Source organism: Perna viridis, chromosome 8 (genome assembly GCF_037379345.1).
Source record: "Perna viridis isolate PV_CMFRI_1.1 ecotype Kerala chromosome 8, ASM3737934v1, whole genome shotgun sequence".
In the NCBI taxonomy this organism is placed as follows: Eukaryota; Metazoa; Mollusca; class Bivalvia; order Mytilida; family Mytilidae; genus Perna; species Perna viridis.
The window spans coordinates 17,046,322-17,062,201 of record NC_142452.1 but is presented as its reverse complement, the minus strand read 5'-3'; the positions used below and the strand labels follow the sequence as shown (position 1 = coordinate 17,062,201).

At 33.3% G+C, this 15,880-nt stretch overlaps 1 protein-coding gene across 7 annotated transcripts in view; it reads left to right on the top strand.

Moving 5' to 3' along the window:
* Nucleotides 1-15,880, top strand: part of LOC148609560 (ras and EF-hand domain-containing protein-like) — a 32,583-nt gene that overhangs the window by 1,694 nt on the left and 15,009 nt on the right. For 5 of the 7 annotated variants that reach the window (XM_088596451.1, XM_088596455.1, XM_088596453.1 and 2 more), the window contains exons 2-4: nucleotides 8,315-8,713; nucleotides 14,750-14,899; nucleotides 15,429-15,519. In XM_088596451.1, coding sequence (XP_088452577.1) covers nucleotides 8,388-8,713; nucleotides 14,750-14,899; nucleotides 15,429-15,519 — 567 coding nt within the window. In that variant the 5' untranslated portion in view covers nucleotides 8,315-8,387. Of the gene's footprint in view, nucleotides 1-8,314; nucleotides 8,714-12,120; nucleotides 13,123-14,749; nucleotides 14,900-15,428; nucleotides 15,520-15,880 lie in introns of those variants that run through there. The other 2 variants (XM_088596454.1, XM_088596456.1) reach the window with 2 other exon arrangements.

Genomic DNA, 15,880 nt, shown 5'->3' with positions numbered 1-15,880 from the left:
TGTATTTAGTTTTCCCTATTTAATTATCGTATGCATGAAAGATATACTTCAAAGTAAAAACACATACTAAATTTAACTTCTTTTTAAAGAAATTTATAAAGAGTAAAATAGTGTAATTTTGTGTCAACACTATTGCATGGTGAGTCATTCGATTGCTGCAGGTACATTGAAGGGCATAGGTTTGCTAGAAGTTTCCATACTGAAATGCTTTTATTTTAAAATGACTATGAACTTTTACCTACATATTCCGATCACCTGATGAGAAACTGGCATTGGATATTCCAAAATAAATATCTACATGCACTTGTATTCAATTGTATTTCTCGAATCTGAAACGGTTATCACCATGCTGTTTTTGTTGTATGTTTATTTGCATTAAGGAGAAGAGGATAAAAGCAATCAGTTACCTATAGAACAGGAGTATTACTCATAAAACGACTTCAACCTGTTACAAGTCGAAAAGTAGAAAGTGTATTTGTTTACAATAGATAAAACTAATCAAAATAAAATGTAATATACAGGTCTTGCTTTACTCTTTCCCTTTACAGAGTTTACAAAAAGCACTGCGTATAAAACATAGTCATTGACCCATTTAATTGATTTTCAATCGGTAACTGGTAAGAAAGTAGAGTTTTAAGCTACCGTTACAAATATTATATCCCCAACATGGCCATGAACAAGACCATTACAATGCATAATTAATATGAATGAAAGTAAAAATCCTACTCTACCCCGACGTACCTTGGAGAACTAGGGACAACACATGTGTCGGTAATCGGGCTATAGAAAAAAAAGTATTACAGGTTCCAAATGTTCACATTTTTACGCTCAAATGTTCTTTCAATGCTCCAAAACGTCCGTTCGTGCCTCGAAATTATTAAATTTAAAAGGACCGGGTATAAAATACATCAGAATACATGACCTCGCCAGTATTGATATAAGGACTAAATAGTCTCGGGATTAGTAGTTCCCTTTAATACTGAGAGCACCAAACAAAATTTGGAGTCGGTAGATCACAGTAGTGCATGCTGGATTGATGCCAGTTTATGAATCTTAAGTTGGAGTTGAATATTCAACATATCGATTAAGCTTAAAATAAATAGAAACATTGCAAGCTGTATAATGTACAGTAGATCCCTGTAATTATTCGCTTTTGAATTTAATTTTGCGTCAATGCTAGCCATACGTAATTCTATTATGATAATGGCAACTTCACGTTATTATTATTGTGACAAACTTAAATGTGTATTCACTTGGAAGAATGAGGACATTTATTGCAAGATGGTGCACGTATTTTAGTGTTTAGAGCCCTATTAAACATTCATATCTTAACATTGATCTATTGGAACGTCCACTCAATAAGGAAATGTATTTTCTCCTTATATGTACGTCTACAGACCTCCCTGCTCGTGTCTGTAGTCGTGTGACTAGCACAAAATGTAAGATGGTTTATTATACAGATACGCAAGGCCATTAAAACATTTGAATAACAAGTTAACAATTACTTTCTTGTCTTGCAACGCAACTCACTCTGAGCCTTTTCATAATCATAACGGTCTTGTACACTTCCATTCCGTGTTGATGCGAATTTCGACAATGTTTTGACCTTAATGAACTTGATTATATAAGGATTTTTTAAGTCCATGAGTATCGATAGAATTTTGTCGCGGCTGTTTTTTTTTTTTTTTTTTTTTTTCTAAAAACCGATACCATCACTGAAATTATCAATTGGCTTGAAAGGGTGGAAGATATTTCCTTGGTGGTAAAACGTGGCCTCTTCTGAATATTTATTTACCCATTTAGTGAAGTTCGGTCAATTTGTAGTATAGATAGTTTTCTTCAAAAGTTACTTCAATGCAATTGTTAAAATATCAGAATCTTTTACATGTATCTGATCACCAGATATACAAGGAATACTCGTATCATTATTAGATCAGTATCATTCTAACATATTAGTGAAACACAGATTAGAAAGAAAAATCAACTTAATTCTTCTTAACTTTTGTTTGAGTAATGTTTCATCACTTGGCCCTTCGTATAACTCACAAAATTATTTTAGAATAGGTTCAAGAAGTTTTTAATCTGAGTGTTGGACTTTCATGTTTTAGTTTTTTTTTATACTGACAATCAACAATGTTTTTCCCAAAAGAATTTGAGATAAAGGATACTACATACACTGCGAAGTCAGTCTCATATCTTAACCTAAAGTAAAGGAAAACGATAATTTTATACATTGCGTCTACCCCAAAGAATTTTAGATAAAGGATACTACAGACACTGTGGAGTCAGCATCATATCTTGACCTACGCTTAGAGATTGATGGTACATGTAAAGGAAAACTATTGACTAAACTATACAATAAACACAATGACTTTTCATACCGTATTGTCAACTCTCCTTTCATATGTAGCAACATCCCTTCAGCGCCTGCATATGGAGTTTTCATATCACAACTCATACGTTATGCCAGAGCTTACCGTAACTGCGCAGACTTTTTGTACTGTGATAGATTTCTTACAAATAGGCTTCTGGAACAGGGTTATATTGATACAAGATTGAAGTCATCACTACAGAAGTTTCATTGTCGTCGTCATGAACTCGTGTATCGTTATGGTGTATCCATCTGCACCACGAGAACCGATTTCTTCGACGTATCCTAGTTTTCCTTTCCTCTTTCGTCTACTCCGACTTGACTTTTTATGAGTTTTTTTAGCAGTTCGGCAAGTGTTTCTAGTTAAAATGTAGTTCCTTTTTACCATTTAAAGGTGAATATTGTTCACTTATTCATTATTCCTGTTTCTAGAAAAGCAGAGGACGCTTTCCCTACGGCGCACCTGGTCCACGCTCCCAGTTGTTTTTTTTTTTTTTTTTGGTGGGGCCCGAGTTGCTCATTCACTTTTGTTGCTTTGTACGTATTATTTTATTTTCTTTGTTGTGTGTATCTGTTTTCCATGTCTGGTCTTTGTCCCTGTATTACATTCTTTTGATTTCCGCTAGAATCTTGGCTTTCCCATCAAGGTAAAACGACAAGAGTTGCTTCAGTGACTATGTCCCTTTAATTAAGGATTGAATAGAGGTAAGTCCGTTTTTTTTTATTTCAAAAACGATTTTCACCAGTAAAACTAATAAACACCTTGAGCTATTTCAGAATATTTTCGTAAAGTGCAGTAACATGTTTATTAAGACATTTATTACTTGATTACATGAAGGAGTAAGTGTGTGTTGGCACATTCCCTTTAAACAAGATTTGCCATGAAGGAGTAAGTGTGTGTTGGCACATTCCCTTTAAACAAGGTTTGCCATGAAGGAGTAAGTGTGTGTTGGCACATTCCCTTTAAACAAGATTTGCCATGAAGGAGTAAGTGTGTGTTAGAACATTCCCTTTAAACAAGGTTTGCCATGAAGGAGTAAGTGTGTGTTGGCACATTCCCTTTAAACAAGGTTTGCCATGAAGGAGTAAATTAGCAGAACTGATTATATTATTGTTTTCTTTGTTGAATCAGTTGCTCCGTTTGGTTTGCTGCGCTTCATAATTCATTTTTTGAATGATCACTTTATGAGTTTTTATGAGCCATCTTGATGTTTTTTTTTTAATTTGCGTGTTTATTGGTATTCAACAATAGTTATTTTTAGTAATTTGAAGTGTGTTCCAAGACAACTTTGTTTTAATATCAATGGACGATGTAATCTGGCATTGTGTTAATTTTTTAAATCAATGACTACACTTACAAATCCATCCTCTGTACTTAATGAATGAAAATTTATCATTGATGCATCGATTTACGTAATATGATTATTGTTCACAAGTTCCAGACGGCGTGCCCTTCTCCTTGAGAGTCAGATCAATGAATACTTTCGAACTTAGTCATCTCTCGTCCTGTATTAGTTAATCTGACTACCTACGGGCTTGTAGCTGAATTGTGAACCCTGAATTGGCTTAGATTCTGAATAAGATGCATATATATATCAAGATCTTTATCTTATTATTGAAATTAAACAGAAAATGTAATTAAAGAGTAATCAAGGGAACCAAGGTTATAGCGGTAATCAAAAGAATGTAATCTAGGAACAAATACCAGACATGGGAAGCAGGCATACACAACAAAGAACATAAAGTAACTAAAATCATACATACAAAGTAACAAAAGCAAATGAACAACTCGACTCCACTAAAAACTGGGAGCATGGACTAGGTGCACCGGTAAGGTAAGTGTCCTCTGCTTTTCTAGAAACTCCCGCCGAGTTGCTCATAAAAAGTCAAGTCCGGGTTAGACAAACGAGGAAAGTTTTCATGGTGCAGATGCATACACCATAACGATCCACGAGTTCATGATGACGACCATAAAACTTCTGTAGTGATGACTTCAATCTTGTAGCAGCATAACCCTGTTCCAGAAGCCTATTTGTTAGAGTTCTAGCGGGATACAAAAAGTCTGCGTAGATTCGGCAAGCTCGGGCATAACCTATGAGTTGTGATGTGAACAGTCCATACGCAGGTGCTGAAGGGATGTTGCCACGGATGAAAGGGAAGTTGACAATTCTGAATGAAGTCATCAGGTTGTCGTAAAATTTTGTCAATAGTTTTCCTTTATCATCGATTTCTAAGTGTAGGTCAAGATATGAGGCTGACTTCACAATGTCTGTAGTATCCTTTATCTCAAGTTCTTTGGGTAGATGTGATGTATCAAATCCTCGAAATTAGGATTGTTTAAAGATAATACGTCATCTAAATAGCGGAAACTGAGAATAAAGGATATAGCTAAACGATATCCTTTTTTCGGATCAGATCAGCTATAAAGTCAGCCTCATAAGAGTGAAGGAATATGTCAGCAAGTAAAAGAGCATTGGAATGCCGACCGTTTGTTGAAAAACACGTCCACCACACTGGACAAATATGTTGTCGATTAAAATTCCAGCATTTTGTAAACATCTTCCTCTGTATCTTTGGAAGATGATTTGGAATTATTTTTTACAAAGTATGAGGAATCTCTACCAAGAACTATATATTTGTATAATTTTAACTGAGTATGGGGAATAGAAGTATACAGTGTTGAAAAATCATAGGTTTTAATGCTATTATACATGTATTCAGATAATAGTCTTGAACTGATTGTCTCCAAAAGATCTTGCGACTTTTTCAGGATCCACATTGAATGAATACCACTACGGGAGTAAAAAGTGTTGTCGCAGGACTGCAGACACTCTTTGACAGTTTTGAGTATAGAAGTTAAAAGTTTTGAAAGAGGTTTGGTGGTACATTTTGCAGATCCAGCTATGAAACGTTGTTTGTATGGATTCTTGTGGAGTTAAGGAATCCAGTACATAGACGGTAAATCACGAACATCGTCCTTGGTAGAGAGACCAAATGAGGATAGCACAGATTTACGGTTTTCCACAATCTCTTCTTTGGAGAGTGTGGTAGCAGTATAAGTCTTATCACAGCTATTATGTTTTTTTCGTCTACCTCTGATAATAAACATTTGATGAAAAACGTTTTGCAGACAAAAAGGATGTTGTTTGGGCTCTGTCTGCTGGTACGACAACATATTTGTCATGTTTTTGCTACATTGGGCTCTTTGAAAACTGATGTAGCCTTGGCACTCATTGACCTACTTAAAACTTTCATTCGTTTCAAAATTATTAAAGACCTCAGGGCCTTTAACCACTCTGACTTCAGTCTCTATACTATCATTTCAAGATCTATTCACAACCGTTTCTCGAATTTGTTCTTCCGGTCAGTTTGAATTGAAATGCTTGAATAATCTAGCAGGTAGCTTAAAAAAAAATTCAATTCATGACGTAAGTATCAATATACTATGTATGCTTTCACGGGGGCTTGCTCTCACTGTCAAATATGAACTTGGACTAGTATAAACACGCAAAGGGTGAATATAGTTATCGTGTTGTTTGACACAAATTTTCCCGCGCTTTCTAGAGTCAAACCAGGTTGTCTAGCGATGTCGAATGTCGCAGTAGTTTCACATTATAGGAATATGGAGTTTTAATGTACAAGTCCTTGTATTGATTTGATTAGAAGTATTTTATGGCGATACTTGTGTTTATTCATTAGATTTATCATTTGTCAAGTGATTGATGAGCAGTAAATAGTTATATATATTCGATTGTATTTGTCAAAAAAATGAGTTGAAGCGAGGCACCACCAAATCTTGGATCACTTCTTTCGTTTATATACTAGCAAGGCTGTACATTTGATAGTGGAAGCAAGCGCCTGTGGTTGAAGTAAAACAAAATGAGAAATAAAACAAAACAAGTAAAAAGAAACAAAAACAAAATGTCTGTGAATGCCCATTTAAAGGGGAAATATGAAATTTCGATTTGAAGAATTCCCAACTTAAATTTAAGAATCTTTAAAAGGTCAAATGTAGCATTGACGAAATTACAAGACACAGAGATAAGTAGTTTCATTTAGATTATGTTTCGTTTACCCTATATCTTCAAAATAACCATAATTTATTTCCATTTTTATTGATTTTTTATCTCCGCATATCTCTCTAACATACACAGTCTGGTAGAGCTTTGTGGCGACAATTACAGAATACAACACCTTATATAGGTCAGATAAAATAAAGAATTAAACACTTATAGTTAATCTCTTATGTATGAACAAAGTATCTTTGTCAGATTTTGTTTAGGGTTTTGTTTTTGTTTTGTTTTTGTTTTTGGTAATCCTAGAGGAATGCAGAGCAAATCAACATGGGTTCGTTAATGCCATTTACTAATTTGTCTTACTTCTTGATCCCTTTGTTAATAATTATCTTACGACCTTCTACCACAAATATATACATGCTGGGAGCTTAGCTGTCCCGCATTTGATGTTTTTATAAGAATTTACAAGATAATCCAATAAAAGAAAAAAATGTACTCTATTTTTAACTGTATAATAAGGAACAAAAACATTGGAAAAACTTGAGGCTATTGAGGTTATTATCATGGGAGGTAAGATTGTATTTTGTTTTTTGCACATATAAATCGTTTGCTAGCAAGGATAGTTCGTTATACAATCTGTACATACTTCCACTTTTATGATAATTGGTTGTTTTACGGTATAATAAATCATTAAATATTAAAGAGACTATTCCATAATTTTTCCGTCCTCTTAATTTTGGAAAGGCCTATACAGATTGCTAAATTTTACCTTTCTTCGTAATTGCTTTTATCTGTTACATGTTTTTTTTAATTTGTTTTCAAGCAAATTTGAATACAGTTCGAGTTGTTATTTTTCATGATTTTACTCACACGGAATAAAGAAATATACACAGCTTTTGTGTTTATAAAATGATTTCAAATTGAAGTTGAACTAATGTTTGTCAACTCAATGATTCGCATTCAATTTAAAATAACACCCGAATCATAATGACATATATTCTGTTGAATGCAATGCACATTACATATTTAATTAAAGGGAAATAATAAGTGTAATAGGCATTGTTTTGTAATGTTCGAAACATTTTAAATGAATGTAATTATGATTATTACTGGTATGATCAATCTGTATTGAGAAATGTCAATCTGTCTAAAAATGTAAAATAATTTCTTCATGACAAATTTGTTGATGATAGAAAATCACAAACATTTGAGTCGCCTAAATGTATAAACTATAGAATTTATAAATCTGATTTTTGTTGTGAAAATTTCTTACTGTGATACCGTCAGATTTGATGTATAATCTTATTAAGTTCAGAAGTAGTAGTCATAAATTGCCTATTGAGGCTGGTAGATTTTTCAGTATCAATAGAGCTGAAAGAATTTGTGATCTGTGTACTAAACAAGAACTGGGTGATGAGTTCCATTATATTTTTAACTGTAACTTTTTTAGTCAAGAAAGTCACAAATTTATACTTGTTCACATCTATAATAACAGAAATACTGTAAGTTTGTCAGATTTAATGAATAGTCACAATAAATATACACTTGTCGGGTTGGCGAAATTTTGCAAAATTATAATGTATTTAAATGATATATTATATATATTGCTCGTCCATCTGCATACAACTACTTCATGTGTATGTATGTTAGGTCATGCATTATTATTGTTTGTTAAATTAATTGTACTATTATGCTTCATGTGAGGCCTTCAGTGAAATAAAAAGTTTCAAAGTTTCAAAAGTTAGAACCATAAATCCTTGGTACACCTCGAAAATACACATTTTCCCATCAGATTTAAGATATTAACCGTTTTTAATTAGCAATGACAAATTATCATGAAATATGAATCAGACCAAGGTCGAACCAAATGTGCGTCGCACAGAACCCATGCTAAATCTAATACTGTCTTACTATGATATATTTTCAGGAAATGTGGTAATTATGACAAACTCGTGAATATTGAAGGATACACACGGTCGAACGAACAAATAGAGAAAACCATGTACGAAGATGCATACAACGATCAAGCAGAACAACTCTTTAGCCTTATAGATCTCGATGGCTCGGGCTTTATCGATGAATGCGAACTGGCCCAAATTTGTGGCGATCTACCACAGGATGAACTCAGAGAAATATTCCAGGAACTTGATAAAGATGGCGATGGCAGAATAAGTCATGACGAATTTAAAATTGGATTTAAAGATGTGTATAAAAATGTGAAAAGGCGACGTCATTCGAGCAAAACTTCACAAGACGATATTCCGGACCTTGATGCATTGGATGATTTTGTAGGATCTTTAGACGAAGGTCTGAAAGCACTGTCTTGGTGAGTTCGGTGATACATTCAGTTGGTTAACGGGTTTTGCTTATTAATGTAAGCTTTTTCTCAGTATACTGCAGTTATCTGTTGCCTTATTACCGGTTGACCACGAATATAAAATCATTAAAGTTCCTACACATCGTAAAGTATGATCAACTAAATTACTTTCAGGACGTATTCAGATTCAAGTAAGCCCAGTTCGACATTGAGTGTTTAGTAAAATAATTCACTCCTACAAATTAGAAACAGAAGTAATGTATTTTTGGCTCGTTTCAATCGTTAAATTACATTCCAGTCACGAATAAACTAATATCAGCACAATAATGTGTTAGCTGGCCATTCACTATGTTCTCTATCCAATATTGCAATATATTAGGTTATTACTAATTATCTTATTTCGCCACGAAGCAACATCCTTCATCTCATTTAATTTAGAATTTACTTTCCAGGTACTTCGATCATATTGAAACTCGTTGTAATGAATGATTCGACTCGTGCATATTAAAAGAATTATTGTTGTTAATTAGTTTTGATGAATACGCTTAGTCGGTACATTTGTAAGTGTTTATTTCCGTTTCAGACAATAGTAATGTAAAAGTCCTATTGCATGAAAAGTGAACTTTAAAGCCCTGTTACTTAGTATATGTCGATTATTCCCTCGTGAAAATTATTTTTAGCAAGGTCATTTCAATATACGATATAGGAGTGTGACTAAGTCAAATTTTCTCTAAACATCAGATAACAAGTCTAGCCTCAATCAAATGTATCTATGGATATCACAATACCAATCAGCCAATGGGCATACAGAAATAAAGGTCCTATTGCATGAAAAGTGAACTTTAAAGCCCTGTTACTTAGTAAATGTCGATAGTTCCTTCGTGAAAATTATTTTTATTAAGCATTTTCAATATACCCATATATTGACTTTTCTCTAAACATCGAATAACAAGTCTAGCCTATACCAAATGTATCTATGAATATCACAACACCAATCAGCCAATGGGCATACAGAAACAGAGTAAAATTAATTAAATTGGGAAACAATGCCTACTTATGTTCATTTGTGCGGGGTCATGTGACAAATAGAATGTCCAAGCATATTAATTTCTTTCTCAAAACACGTTTATCCACCAAAAGGCGTTAAATGCTATGATTTTAATAAATAAACGAGTGATTAAAATACCTAAAGATCAGAAAAACATCAAGACTTCTGAATATTACTCCTCTCCTAAATCGTTTTTTTTTGCTAAATAGTACAAACTAGGGAACGAGTGATAGAGAGGATTTCTAGGTACAAGTCGAGTTGACCTTTTTATCGTTTTAATATGGATTAGTGTCAAGAGGCTGCTGTAACTCGACTCAATGTTTCTTTAAATACAATTTTACAGCTACTGTGCACAACATTACTCATTGTAATTGAATCTATAGCAGTAGAACCTGTGTCCACCTGTTGCAAGAATACCTTCAGTGTAGAAATACACCGATTAAAAAGAAAATTTCTATATTTATATGATATTGTGTAGGTGGCTAAATCATATATAAATTAAATGGAAAAATACAGTTGTTTTGTGAATGGCAACAGTCTTTTCTAAAAAACCTTTAACCCTAATTTGTATATGTATGTTAGTGTTTCTCACTGATTCGCCTTTTCCTATCAGAACCGACACATTTCTGTCCGGCATTTGTATGAATGACGAATGAATGAACCACACAATTAGGAAGGTCTTTAAATAGAGTAACCTTTGATTTAATTCAAGATGTTTGAATGAATCTTCTATGGCTTTGTTCGAGAATTAAATGAATTAAAAAAAGGACAAAACTAACCTTTCTCTAGCGTCAAAGTATGCCACATGATATGCCATAGATTGCACATCTCATCAAAGTTGTACCAACCAACAATTATTTAAGAGGTCACGTAGAATATGCCACAGATTACATACATGTACATGTGCAGTGCCATCAAGTAATGATAATGCAAGCAGAGGTCATGAACAACCGAAATTACGTAGCTTTCCAGTCCAGGACTGTAAGCCAGTGCAGTATCCACCTCAGTTAAAGACACACAGACCCCGTCTCTATGATTTATTATTATTATTATTATTATTATTATAATAATTATTATTATTATTATTATTATTTATTTATTTATTTATTTATTTATTTATTTATTTTTTGTTGCTTTTTACAGTTCTTTCTGTAAAATGTTTAAGACTGTTTCGTTTGTATCTGTCAAATCTAGCGTATAATGAATTAAATGATGATGCACTGGCACTTGTTCCTTTTATTGCTTATTATTCGTAGTGTACATAAATAATTCCTGATATCCGTTCAGCGTACATACTTACGTCAGCAGACATTTGTGCACTGAGAACGGAAAGGTAAATTATCCTTTGCTCTATCAATTGAATCCTTAATACCAAATGGATTTACAAATATCCTTTATATTCAAAAAATATATCATTATTGAATTTCTGTCCCTTTCTGTACAATAAGAAATTAAATAAACGAACTTACGTACACATATCATATCACTAGAATGATTAGTGAATGTCCTTTTAACTTAATATTTGTTATATTTCCCGCAGAAGTAAAGTTTCAGTGATCGTGACGAGATAATGACTTCTGATTAGACTCATAAAAGTGAACCTCACCGGTCACGTTACCTTTTTCATAAATATAAATACTATCAGTACAAATATACAGTCAAAATATGTTTTGAGTAAAATGGACTTTGGTACCAAATACCACACACATTTACAAATACTTGCTGTAACAAATTATCAAAGCTGTATTAACTTGTCTTATTTGAATCATAATTGTCACAAAAGTATTGTCTTCGATGTCAATTATGGTCAAACTCAGGTCAATTTTTTATGTGTTTGCAGAGGTTATGAGTTTTTCATACAGGTTTTCCATGTTCAAATTGGAAATCTTTAGTTGACAGACTACATGTAGTTGGCAGGTCAACAGTATACAACGTATTGTTTGTGGAGGTCATTTCTCTCAACTTTTCTGTTTTACTAATTATACATGTTTTACAAGATAGATCCGCAGCATTATCACATGTTTACAGAGGATTTAAAAAAATCTTATATTGCCTCTGATGGTAATGTAGTAACCAAAGCATTAATTGTTTTCAATCAAGAGGCAAACTTGTGAAATTTCGAAGTAGCAGTTTATTTGAACAATGTAAAATGATTGCCTTTAAAGGCCAAGTTTTCTTTTTGCACCATCGGGAGCTGTTGGCACGCATAATTTTATGTCAAAATGAACTAATTTAAAGATAATAAAATGAACTAATTTAAAAATAATACAGAATTAAGTAGCATCAATATCTTAGAAAACGAGTTTTACAAGGTAAATTTGAACTATTTGTAACGGATGTCGTGACAGTCAAAATATTTTGAATTTACGGTAGGACAGTAGGTATTTGTGTAAATGGGACGAAATTTGAGAAGAAGGCAAAAATAAACTCTAACGCCCACAACAAACTTTGCCTTCGAAAATCTTGTACATGTATGTTTATCTTACTACATGTACTTGTTAAAGTAATAAGATATGCAAATATCTATCTTTGGACAGGTGTGAGGACTAAGATGATTTTGTGGTTTGTGTCTTCAAAGGAATATCAAATGAATTAAATTTCAAGCGTATGGACAAAAGAGTTACTGTTTAATATTGTGTCCTGAGCAGGATAACCAATATTATTCATCTTTAAATATTTACTGTTTTAATATCTTAAATGATTTTAAACAGACCGTAAAATTGGACAATGTATTTGTGACAAAAATAGTGACATAAGAATATTTTAAACATACATTGATGTGAAAAGTGTGTATTCCGGCTAAAGACTTTAAATTTATAGACAATGGGCATATTGGAAAAGCGTAAAACGAGTTTGGATTTTAGATTTGCTAAAGTATCGAACGTCAAATACTAATAAGGACACCACACGATTCTGAATCGACGGTTAGATCAGAGAGGAAGAGTTTCTAAAAGATCAAAATTACGACTAGACAGTTCTCTGAAAAGACGAAATAACATTCGTCTTGATGGACAAGAATGTTAACTAAGCAAAAGACGTCGTTTTGTTGGTTGTAAAAAGACATTTGCCGCCAATGGAGCAACATGAGCGCAAATGTGCGGGAAACAGTATACTCTGATTTTGGCGAGGATGAATCGTTTACGAAAGACTCCCTTCGCCACGTTGCCGACCGTCTAAACCTCTCTGCAGAAGAGTACAATACTATATTTGACGCTGTTGATAGCGATAACGATGGAGTTATTACAAAGAGGGATTTGTGCACACCCTCGCCTAGTCCGAGAAGAAAACGTCGTGAACCGGTAACAAGATTACCGTCGCTTAATTCGAACGAGAAAATAAAAACGGATCTAGATGTTTTATCGGAGCGAAAGTAAGTCCTCATTAAGTTTCCTAATGGAGTCAACTGCTCATTTTCTTTAAGTTTTCTGAGTGTTTTTATGTGGTTTTTCTGAAGTGTTTATTGTTTCTTTCTTGTTGACTTTGGCTACTCTTAATTTCACGTCTATTTATGTAATTTGAAATTACGGTAAGATAAATAAACATCTGCACCAAAAGCGCATAATACGCCTGTTTCCATGTAGAAGAAAATATCAGCAAAGGATACTGAAGCGTCACAACTGCCAAAACTAGTGAAAAAAAGTAGAGTTTCATCAAAAAGTATACAGACCTTGAGATCATCATAACCAACAACTCCGTGTAATTTGAATAAATTCTTAAAAAGATAAGAAATGATATGACATGTGCCATCCCCTTTTAGAAAGAGTTAAAGGTCAACAACTCGGAAACAAACATCGCATCTTTCACCAAAGAGTAAACAGGCTTTCGAACCATTCTGAAACAGCTGTATAAGGTTTGAAACTATGTAGATAGGTTTGTTGCAGATTACCCCATTTAATGTATACAAACCTTGAGACTATCATCAGAATCGCCTGGGTAAAATCCTGGGTAATTTTTGAAATGGCGCTTTTGAGATGGGATGCGGCATGTAGAAAACACCCCTTTTCGAGTGTTAAAGTTCCATAATTCAGAAACGGAAAATCGAACGGATACAGATCTTAATACTATTATTCTTAACAGAAATGTCTGATACATTATTTCGTAGAAAGATCTTATTAGACTATGATGAAACAATTAGAAAACAAAGGAAACAAACAGCCATTAAGACACCTTTTGGATAGCAACATCTGGACAACTCGTCATAATCAGACACATCCGAATGACCTAAATCTTTTCAAATCATTAATATCTATGACTCTTCATCTTTTTTCTGTCTTGTTGTTTATTCTAAGACGATTTATTATTTAACTTTTTATTGTTCGTTCATCAACTGGTACTTTTTGTCTGATATTTACAGAAAGAACAGATCAGAAGACAAGACAATTTATTATTTTTTTTTCACTTCTTGCAGTTGTTCTTGGGTTTGAGCAATCCCCACAATTTAGTTGGATTTGAATTATTGAATAATTTGTTGTACTCGTTCTGAACCTGGATATTTTCTGTATGTTGTACAAGACTTATTTCCTACATCCTCGCTAATATATATATACACTTGTGTCAACCTCATCAGTTACAATGCAATACTTCCGCTGAATCTGCTATTGTTTGAATCTATCTATTTGAGTATACATATTTATGTAAGCTCTGTTACACTTACTTAATTAAAACGGTTTTCTTCATTATGAAGAATTTATATGTATCGGATATTAATAACCAAGAATTAATACTGACATAGGTTTTGTATTTCATTACTTCTTTGAACATTGACCATGTTGTCAGGGTATTGCACTTTTCTAAGTCAATCCAAACATTTTGTCATAGAAAAAAACTGGTAAATATAACTGGTAAAATTAAAGTCAACCCCTAGTGGTAATTTGACGTATTTAACATAAACCGGGATCTCTTTATGTAAAACATTCCAGTGAATTTCACAAAACCAATTGCCCTTTTAGTCGAAATTAGTATGTATCTATATCTATTTTCATCTCTTTTTCTTACAGCCAGGAACAAGTGTGCGACTTATATCAGCAACTTCATGCCTCAGAAAATCCAGAACTCTTACAGCATTTTGAATCTATCATACTCGGAGTCATCAAAGATGTACGGACATACCAAATGGAAAATCAGAGACTGGAGAAAACGTTCAAAAAGTAAGTATTTTGTATTAACAAGTAAGGATACTTTGTGGAACCGCTTTGTGTTCTTTATGAGTGGAACTGCTAGGTTTAAGTTAACTTTACAAATCTCACAGATCTGTTGTTGCTATTTGCCAAAGCTTTTCCCTTTTTAACATACTTGCTTCGTTCTCTCTTTTCTGATCTTGCTTTCAATGTTATAATTAACCTTCATTTTCCTGATTTCGAACTGTAACGTTTATATAATGATAGAATTGTCAAATATTTTAAATAGATTCGGTTTTAAGTATTCCACTTTAAACAGTAAGATGTGAAGCTTTTTTTTTAAAATTAGGTCATTAGAGACTTCAACTCTTTATTGTATTCTAACCACTCTCAAAAGGAGACGCCAATCAACCGGAGACATTTGTTTGCTAAGTTGTGCGTTTCGAACACCACGCATTGGAGATTCTAAGTAATCTTTGTGAGATGGTCAAGACTCCTGAGATGGTTGATTCGACTCTCATTTGTTCTGAATTGAGTTTGTATACATGTATATTTTTAGAGAGAAAATACAACATGACCAACACTTACGCGCACTTGAAGATGAAATGGAGAGGGAAATGCAGAAAATGGAAGACAGAATCAAATATAAAGTAAGTCAATGATTTTATTTGTTTCATACAATGTACTCAGATTTGGTCATTTTCGCCTCATTGTTGTACAAAATATTGTTTCAGATTGGTATTAAATATTAAAAGGAGGTGACAAGTTTTAGTCTCCCTAGAACTTTGGTCGAAGTCACGGTATAAGGTTAAAGTCAAATTGAATAAATAAGTTTTTTAGCTCACCTGACCGAAAGGCCATGTGAGCTATTGCCATCACTATGTGTCTGTCGTCCGTCGTCGTCGTCCGTTAACTTTTTCAAACATCTTCTCCTCTTAAACTACTCTATATATTGTAACCAAACTTTGCATGAATGTTTCTTAGGGTATTTTTAACAATCCGTGCTTGGGG